This window comes from Pundamilia nyererei, unplaced genomic scaffold (assembly GCF_000239375.1).
Source record: "Pundamilia nyererei isolate P.nyererei 1_Seehausen unplaced genomic scaffold, PunNye1.0 scaffold00030, whole genome shotgun sequence".
In the NCBI taxonomy this organism is placed as follows: Eukaryota; Metazoa; Chordata; class Actinopteri; order Cichliformes; family Cichlidae; genus Pundamilia; species Pundamilia nyererei.
In genome coordinates, this window is record NW_005187431.1 from 1,770,503 (window position 1) to 1,780,361 (window position 9,859).

The 9,859-nt window shown below is 40.9% G+C and overlaps 1 protein-coding gene across 3 annotated transcripts in view; it reads left to right on the forward strand.

Annotated features, from left to right (window-relative positions):
- Nucleotides 1-6,596, forward strand: part of ptp4a2b (protein tyrosine phosphatase 4A2b) — a 21,920-nt gene extending 15,324 nt beyond the window's left edge. For all 3 annotated transcript variants that reach the window (XM_005728835.1, XM_005728837.2, XM_005728836.1), the window contains exons 2-7: nt 1,648-1,941; nt 2,330-2,438; nt 2,520-2,612; nt 2,708-2,838; nt 4,304-4,378; nt 5,310-6,596. In XM_005728835.1, the coding sequence (XP_005728892.1) occupies nt 1,937-1,941; nt 2,330-2,438; nt 2,520-2,612; nt 2,708-2,838; nt 4,304-4,378; nt 5,310-5,412 (516 nt within the window). In that variant the 5' untranslated portion in view covers nt 1,648-1,936 and the 3' untranslated portion in view covers nt 5,413-6,596. The remainder of the gene's footprint in view (nt 1-1,647; nt 1,942-2,329; nt 2,439-2,519; nt 2,613-2,707; nt 2,839-4,303; nt 4,379-5,309) is intronic.
- Nucleotides 6,597-9,859: the final 3,263 nt, after the last annotated feature.

The following is a 9,859-nucleotide window of genomic DNA, read 5'->3' on the forward strand; positions in this document are numbered from 1 at the left end:
CACACACACACACACACACACTCACTCTCTGGTGTGTGGTAGGTGTAGAGATAGTCAGCTCTTGCCGTTTTTGTTTTGTTTTTAAATGCTACCTCCCCACCTCTCTCCCATATTGCTCTGAGACGGTTCCAGCCAGTTTGTGGCGGCTGGATTTAGACTGTCAAGGACTTGGCACAGTTCAGCTGCTCCGTGGCCAGTTACAGGCCAGACATTACCTGTTCTGAAAGACACTGTTATGAAGTGTCTGCACTCCATGCTGTGAATATTATTAGTTTTCCATTTTGGTGACGGGTGGTGAATTGACAGTGATGTAATCCAAAGGTGCGTTCATTTCACTGCAGGATTAACTGGCTGGAAGGTAGAAACAGTCATGATGGGGATTTTTGAGTGTCTATACACTGTCGTTGTGCTTTAGTTCTTTTAAAGCTACCTTTAGCTGCTTTGTTATTCACAGGGGGTCGTCCCAGCAAGTAGCTCCACATGTTTGAGTTTTTAGCACCAGGTGACCTTCCTGATGCAGCCCCAGGGGATTTGTCCACCCCTGGAATCAAAAATAGGATCTTTTGCTTCTGTGAATGTGTAAACCTCTACAGCATGGAACAACCTTTATGTTGCAAATTCCAGAAGCTGATATTTGAGAAGTGAAAACACTGACAACAACTACAAGCAGACCGCAGATCATGTTTCAGTTAATCAAGACTGAAATGTATGCCTTTAATTACTAGGGAAGTGAGCTTGTTGGCTAGACACTTCAGTAATGGTGGAGGTGTTGTTGGTTAGATTCAGAAATACTTGTTGGATTAACTAATGGTTTGTATGTATGAGTCTGGGATGCTGGGTAGTCACCTGCCACCTGTGACTCTGCTATTGGGATTTGTAAATGAGTAATGTGGAAGAACAGACCCATAAACTAGTACACTGGCATGTTATTTTGATCTAAATTGTTGTATGTAGTTTAATCTGGCATAGCCTAACTTCAGCAGAAGTGTGTGACAGCTAACCTGCAAGGAAAGAGGCATGCTGATGCTAGCACAGTTCACTTAACCACACTTGGTGAACTAATCTGACATTGTGCGTGTGAACAGTGTTGTGCAAGGCTGCAAAGTGCCACACATTTCAGCAGCTTTTAAAATGCTGTTGGAGGCACTGAAGAATGTGATCAGCAGTTTTGGTGGTTTCCGTAAAACATTCAACAATGTTTGAAGATGTTTAACTTTGACCTTTTTAGTTTGTTGTTAATTAAAATCACTTGTTTAATGTAGTCATATATCCCTAGTTATTATAGAAAGCCTTTTTGATGGGGAGGAAAAATAATCTTGTATAAACTGAAATTCCAGATTTATATCTGCTTTATTAAAGGCTCCTTTAATCTGTACTGTTGTCCACCCAGTGCTCAAAAGTCAACATATGTGGTATATTTAATCTCCAGACTAATAGTCAAATATAATCATGATATGCAAAATGTATTGTGGTTATTACCATTAATCAGCTGCAGATGTGCAAATTTAACAAGTATCATATTCTGTAACGACCTGAATCGGTGGCCTCCTGCTTGTGCAGACACTGGTTATCTGTTTGAAATAAATGGGTGCTGTTTGTGTGCGATCTCGTTACATTTAAGTCTCCCTTTCTGTGTTCTCTTCACAGGGTTTCTGTGTTGACTTGAGCCGTACCTATATGGCGTGTGTGAGCGGAGAGTTCTGCCAGGCACAGCACCTCACCTCTGTGGAGAAGTGAACCGGCTGCCCCCCGAGGGACTACGCTACCCAGAAACCCCCCTGACTGCCAGCGCACTAGGAACTGCTGACTTTTCCCAAAGGCCCTCTGGGATATTGCGTAGCCCTTGGCCTGATTGCTCTGCCCTGTCCCAACCGATACGAAAAACCTTTGCTTTCTACTTTCTTCTTGAACAGCCAATCACAAACAGCTCTCCTGAATGGGGTAAACTGATTGGATGACTCCTGGATAGTCTCCTCATCTTCTTCTGTGTTATTATTTTTTGTTATTAACTTTTTTTGGTTTTGTATTTTTTGTATATTTTTTTTTTAAATCCCAAAGTACTGTGGACTAGTTTGTTTGTTTGTTTTTTTCCTTTTCTTTTGTGTTATCATTCTGTGTACATCATCCCATAGTGAATACCTGTTGTCCTCCTGAGCGACCCCCCTCCACGTGTTGTCATTTTTATTTATTCTACCCTACATGAAAACATACGTTTCCTAGCAATTTTTTTTTGAGGGTTTTCTTTTCTTTCTTTTTTTTTTGCTGACTTCTGAGCCAAAAGTCGCTTTTGTTTTGTAAGAGTTTTGTATTGTAATTGTTTTTTTTAAAGCCGTCTCGCCAACATGAACCGCCCCGCTGCAGTTGAGATTGTCTACGAGCGCATGAGGTTCCTCATCACCCACAACCCCACCAACGCCACACTTAACAAGTTCACCGAGGTATGCTTACGTTTGTGTTATTGCTGATTATCAGATTCCCAGGGCTCTGTCTCAAATGCACCCTTTCACGTTTTCTGCCAGGAACTGAAAAAATTTGAGGTGAACACTCTGGTTAGAGTTTGTGATGCCACCTATGATAAGGCTCCAGTAGAGAAAGAGGGGATACAGGTCTTGGTAAGTGTTGACATACATTTTCGCGGCAGTCTCTTACTGGATGTTTGTGCGGTTCAACTAAGTTATTTGATGACGATTGATGTTTTCTGCTTTAGGACTGGCCTTTTGATGATGGTGCCCCTCCTCCCACCCAGATCGTGGATAACTGGCTCAAGTTGCTCAACACCAAATTTCGAGAGCAACCCGGCTGCTGCATTGCCGTACACTGTGTGGCAGGCCTCGGACGGTATGTATGGTGTACAGTTGGCCTCCTTTTCACCAAAACCCTTTTTTCTTACGTGCCCAAATAACAGTCCCGCGTGCAATAAATGAGAAATGTAGTGGTATGTTTTAAGTTAGAGGGTTAGAAGGTGGTTATTTGGGTCCATATCAAAGTGGCGGCAGAGATAACTGAGACATCTGTTCTCAAAGTTAGACGTGCCATTTCCAAGGCAGCAACACAGCCTGTCCCTTGTGTAACGCAGCCCATTTGACCCAGTATCTCATCCTTTTGTTTTTTCCCGCCCTGTTAGTAATCTGGTTAGTGTGACCAGGGACCATTTTATTGCTGCGGTATTAACAGTAGCTCCAGAGAGATGTGGTCAGAGAAAGCATTCACTTGTTGTTTCTTCACTATTGATCACACAGCATTGGCTGGTCTTGCCTCTCACCCCCACCTCCAGAATTGAATCCTCAATACTCATTAGTGATTCATTTAGTAACTCAAATGATTGTCTCCTTTTTCTCCTCCTGTTAGAGATCATTTAAGCAGCTGATTGTCTTTTTACTGAGCACTATCATTAGTTACAACAGCCGGGCATTGGTTCGGCGGGGGGGGGGAGCGCTAGCTTTCGAATACATTCTATCTAGTTATGATCTTCCGGAGATGAAAATATGCACACTTCTTAGTCAGAAACCAGTGTGACAGTGAATTGCAAACAAGTTATGCTGAATAACAACACAAAGTGTGAAAACAAATAAGGCATAAGCACATGACATGGGGGGTGTTTGTGTGAAAATGTCTTTCCTGACCACAAGTGCAGAGTTAGCCAATCTGCTCTCAATGGCTTCTAGCGTTTTGCATTGCTGTGGCATTCCAGAGACTTTCTAATTCCCAATATTGGTTAGACTGGCATTTTCTGACTGCGTCTCCTCTCCTTCTTTCCTGTACTTTGTTTACTGCAGTCATATGAGTTTTCTGCCTTGCAGTGTGATCTGCTTTAAACAGGCTAACACTTAAGCCTTCAGTGTAGGAGGCAGCAGTTATGTGCCGCCTTTTAACAGAGTCCACACAACATTCTCACATTCTGTCTGTCTTGAATTGTATGTGAGAAAAAAGCCACTAAAACAACTGCTGTCAGCACTGAGCTCTAACCTGCCGAGTGGTCTGGAAAGTGTTTATGTTTGTCTTTTCTCACCCCATCTCCTGTTGTGAGAAAGGAGAAGCCTTTTACTGTAACTCATCAGTTAGTTTTGTGTTTGAGGCTCAGGGTGTGAGCACAGTGCCCCAGCAGGGCAACAGTGAACTTGTGCACCCCTGTTGAGTTCCCAGGCCTCTTTTTCAGGTTTAAACGCCCCTTTCTCATTCCTTCACCGCCGTATTACTGTGGAACCATGTGACTCTTGGCATTTAATCTTCTCTTCTCCTTCTTTCTTCCTTGGATGCTCTGTCTGCTTGAACTGGTGGTCCACTGGATTTCTTCACCTCACAGAGCTCCAGTCTTGGTGGCCTTAGCCCTCATTGAGTGTGGGATGAAGTATGAGGATGCTGTGCAGTTCATAAGACAGTAAGTGTACTCTTTGCTTTTGTACTAGAACCATAAAAGGAGGCCAAGTCTTATCAAAGATTATTGCCTTTTTAAGAGACTTGCAGTGTAAATCAGACACAAGGTGTGCTGATACTGAAAACTCAGACCTCCATAAAACATAAGAAATGATTAAATGCATTTAAGTCAGAACTTTTTTGTTTTTCCTTCCCTGGTTGGAAAGCTAATGCACTGTATTAGTGAGTTGGTTGACAGCATAGCAACATTTGGGCTATCAACAAAAAGTTGAAGGATGCTGTGAACAGAGCTATGGACTCATGATAATCAGAGTTAAAAGGGACCTATTTTTATGCTGTTTTAATTTAGATAACCTGGCAAGTGAGGTGGACTGAAATGCCTGATTAATATGTGCCTTTCACCCACATTACCAGCATGTGCCGCTCTGTGCCCAAAGATGGCATCCAGTAACTATAACGATTCACTTGGTGGTTTTTCCTGTAATCCTGCTTAATCTTAATTCCTTTTTTGTGTTTGGATGGCCCAAGCAGTTGAAAGGAAATGCTAGCATGTTTTGTTTTATCCTTTTTTTTTTTTTTTTTGAAGAGCTATTTGACATTAGCTGTGTAAATGACAGTCCTTCTTTAATGTATGCTGTTTACATAGGTGTGTTGTTTGCTTTAAATATGCCAGTTGCAGTGTGCTGCACCAAAACATCATGTGATCCCATCTAGACCAATGACAGTACACTTGAGTCACTGAGAAATTCCCATTTTAAGCCCTTACACCAAAGTAGAAGATGGATTTCTAGGAATTCAGAAGTACTAGTTCTGACTCGCTTGAAAATGCTTGTCAATCTTTTATAACTCCTGTAATCACCGTCATGTTTTAATGTGCTGCATTCTTTGTAGTCACGTTATTTAAAGAGCCTCTCCTTCTTTTCTTGTTTTCACAGGAAGAGACGTGGAGCCTTCAACTCCAAACAGCTTCTTTACCTCGAGAAATACAGACCCAAAATGCGTCTGCGGTGCAAGGATAGCATCTGCTGCGTTCAGTAGGCTGCCTGTCAGTGCGTCTTTCTTGTGCACATCTAGTGGGGAATCTTCCGATAACGGGAGAGATTTAAAAAGAAAAAACAAAACAAAACACGGAGAGTGCTATCAGTAATTATTGTGATGATTTGTTAACACTGAGTCATGGTTAATTGAGAAGGAAGCGAGTGATCAAATGAATGAGTCCAGATCTGGGGATCCACCAGCCGAACCAATGAATGGAAGGTTAAAGCACACAGATAGGCCCGCCACCCAGTTTATACTGTTCAACCACGGGCCAGAATTTTTCAACTTGAGTCCATCCTGTCTCTTATGGGGTTTTTATTTTACTTTTTTTTTTTGTTTGTTTTTTTTTTTTGTTCCAGTTTTAATCATGGGATAACAGTTTCCATTTTTTGTGAATGTTTATTTTTACACAAATGTGGTGATGAAATTATATATTCTCATTTTGATTTCCACTATTGATATTTTATAATTGGGCCAGAACGACATACTTTTTTCTTTTTTTTTTTCTTTTTTAAAACACACATTGTGACTGTGTCTTTTTTGCACAAAACTCAAAGGTTCACCTGAAAAATGCAGTAATGTTTTTTTCTTCTTACCCTTCACTTGCTTTAATGTCACTTTCAGTTTAGGGGGTCACTGAGTTTGAATATGTCTGTAATATTTATTCACAAGATATGTGTGGCAGTTAAGAGTTTGGCAGGGGCAAGGACACTTTGTCATCCAATAGTTTTAGTTTTATCTGTTTGAGAGCCATGTCTTTTTTCTTCTTCTTCTCTCTCTTTTTTTTTTTCTTTTTCTTTAAATCTTGTTGGAGTGCAATAATCAGTCCACCTCAGATATGTCCGCCAAACCCTGCTGAGTGTCCTACGCACACATACACACGAACTTCAGATTATCATCCAGGCCGTTTTAAAAAATAAAAAACAAAACAAAAAAAAATACAACAAAAAACAAATGTAACTACAACAGGTACTTGTAATTTCATTCTCTCTCCCTTCTGGGGCTACAATAGGACTTTTTACAGGTATGCGTATTTAAACTCTTACACAGAGCCTAAGATTCAATCTGAAAGTCAAGCTGGAGAAGAATGAAAGTGGTCAGTTTTTTATCATTGTACCCATTTTGAAAACATCCCCAATTCATATTGGTTCTTTAAAGATAAATAAATTCAAATAAAAAGCAAACTTGTCTCCTTCCCCACCCCCACCCCCCCGAGGTTGTCACAGTCTCACAGTCTGAGTGGGCACGGGTGTGATGTGTAGTGAAATGGGTGTTTCGTATGGTGCTTGTGGCAGATAAGAAGTCCCTGCCTAAATGCCGCTGTCCTAAAAGTTCACTTCAACCAGAGGAGCTTGTAAGAGATCCATCTAAAAGGAAACCATGGGAATGCATGGTTTCCTTTGTTTGGAGCAGTGAAGCCTAATTTCATTTCCTGGGCCACATGCAACGTACTTTGAGCTTAAATGGGAAGTCAGTGTAAAGATGTTTCACCTACACAATCCCTGAGATATCTTTATATAATATGCATTTAAAAAGAAACCTTAATTTCTTTATTAGTAAATTACTTTGTTCTTTAGAAGTAGGAAAAGCTGGAAAATGTATGAGGGAAAAGGTTTTGCAAAACAATTCAGTGGCTGAATTAGAGACTTAGCAGGACCAGTTCTGGCCCCCAGGCCTTGTGTTTGACGGCTTAGAATAAAGTTCAGGGGGAGGGGTTGTACATCCTGTTGGATTGTGCGGTTGTCTTGTTGGGTTTGCAAGGCTGCAGTGTTTCTGGTCTTCCTGTGTATCTGGCTGATATCAGGGGAAGGGTCCAGCTGCAGTCCCGACAAACCCCCGATCCCTCTTTACCCATACTTGATTCCTTACCCATGCTTTGTGAAATACCTGCTTCATTATGCTAAAGTATGACACACTTGGATATCACAGGATATCTAAACCAAAACTTCCTACTTCCTGTGCCAATCATTGTTAAAAGTTCTGGTATGAAGATGGTGTGCATTTAAAACCAACACATAACAGTCAGTGGGTTTGAAATGTAATGTCAGACAGTGCCATCCAGGATGAGTCAGTACTTCCAGAGGCATATATGAGACACATCACATTCCAAGGATCCTGAATTGAAATCCATGGAACAATTCTGTAACAGTAGAAGTGGTGGAAGTTCTCCCAGGGCTGCGGAAAGCTTTTTAAAATCTTTTTTTCTTTGTCTTTTCTCTGATCTGATTGGTGATTCTGTACATGTATTTTTATGTTTTCACTTAAAATGACAAGTGCCCAGAGGTGTTACAAACATAGGTGCTGAGGTGAGACTTGCTTTTAGAATGGCTTTGATACACACTTTGCCTACCCACACATTCTCCATATTTTTTCATATGTGGGTATTGGTTTAGTCATGTGGTAAAAAATTACATTTTATTTGGAAAATTCAGATGTTGAAAACAAAATGTCATCTTTGTCGTCCCCGCCCCCTTTGTTTTTGTTTTTTAAACTGAACAACGCCGGCTCTCACCTTGCACTTAGTGATCAACGCAATCAGTGCTTCCGAGACAGTATGTTCTCATTAGACATGTCTGTCAAAGGAACTCCTCCGTGTCCTTTCCCCATCTGAGAGTGAGTCAGCACCACGTGGAAAGCACAGGACACCGAGGTACCGAGCGATGACTCACAATCTCAAGTGGTAATCACGACTCCTGCCAATACCTCAAACAATTGAAAGTGCCCCCTCTGCTGCTGAAACGGTGTCACAGCGTGAGCAGTGAAGTCGTTCCACTCACGCTGAGAGCGATGACAGTTCATTGGTAGTTGCAATGCGTCTCTTCCTCCTTTTTACTTTTGCAACAACACAAATTGGAGATTAAAACACGACTTAAAACAGACTTGTGCCTGTCTGCACTCTACATGGGCATGTTGCCAAAAATCCTTTACTATTACCTAAAAACGGCGAGTGCTGGAAGTTTCCATTCCTTAGAAGAAAGAGCACTAAACACAATGAAAACACCTCAGTACACATAAAACTGTATTACTGGAAAACTAAGCAAAAGACAAAAGTAAAAACGATTATTCTGGAGAAAAATGTTCCCCGTCAGTGTTAAATGGATTCATAGAACTATTACACGCTGAAGCTTGAGCTCATTTTGAATCCTTAATATCATACTTACTGTCCATCATCATTTTCGCTAAGTCACATGTTTGTAGTGGTTATCCATAAGCTCAAAAGCACACCTACATCTTGATTAAAAATAATAATAATAAAAATATATAATAATAAGCACACATCTCTCTCTCTCTATAGAGGGGATGGCGTGTGAAAAAAAATAAAACAAAAATCAGCTGAATTTAAAAGGCTTGAGCAATGTGTGACATGGTTAACTGTCAACAGCTATCTTCAGGGAGGTTTAAAAATATGAATGAAAAATGAATATCTAGTGTTGGCAAAGCAGCTGAATTCAGACATTCTAATCGGTGCTAATACGAAAAAGTTGCTGAGCCTGCACCTGCTCAACTTGCCTGTTTTATTAGACCAGACATGGTCAGAGCTGCTTCCCCCTCTCCATCATCCTGAAAGCGTTCCTTGTTACTGTATTAAAGAAGTTATTAACAACTTTTTCACACGCCATCTCCTCTACATCGCACGTTACCCAAGATAGTTAGCAAGAGGAAACTCATCTGTCACCATGATAAGTCACTGAAGCTGGTTTACTTGCTAATGTTATATAATCATTTCCTAGATAATGTGTTTTTCCTCACCACATACATAATAGTTCTCTCTGCAAACATGATTCTGTTTATATTTAAACACTTATTAAGAGTACTCTGTGAGGAAATTGGAATAATGAAGTGATCTGACATTGATGTTCTGCTGACACTGACATCAATGGAGTATGTCAGTTATTGCGACTGCCCTACAGCAAGATAATTAGACTGTATTGCCAGTTCCTTGTTCCGTGCATAGCTTGCTTTGAATAATATGGACGTCATTTACTTCCAAATCTATGATAAGAGCACAGGAAAATGTCGTGCAAGAGGCTGATTGTTACACACAAGGAAAAAGGTTGCAACCACTTGATAAATGACTCAGAATGTCGTCATTGCTGGGTATAAAGGCACAATCCTGTTGCCCTGTGCTTCTTCCTCAGCACCAGAAACACTCATGTAGTTTCGTCTGAGTCTGACATCATCACACCATCATCACAATTTGGGGCCACTTGTCTTAAAATACCCTAAAGGTTAGTTTCACAGGCTGATCAGAAACTGGAGTGGACCAGTGAGAATGTGCAATAAAGCTCCAAATGCTTTGTGCTCAAACAGCCACAAAGACAATCTGAGGACAGTTGGCATGGGCCACCCAGAGGCCTGATATCAACATTCTGATTATCAGACAGCCAAAGATCCACCAATGAAGAAGATGATGATACTTCGAGCGACACCCACTTGCCTTGTTCTT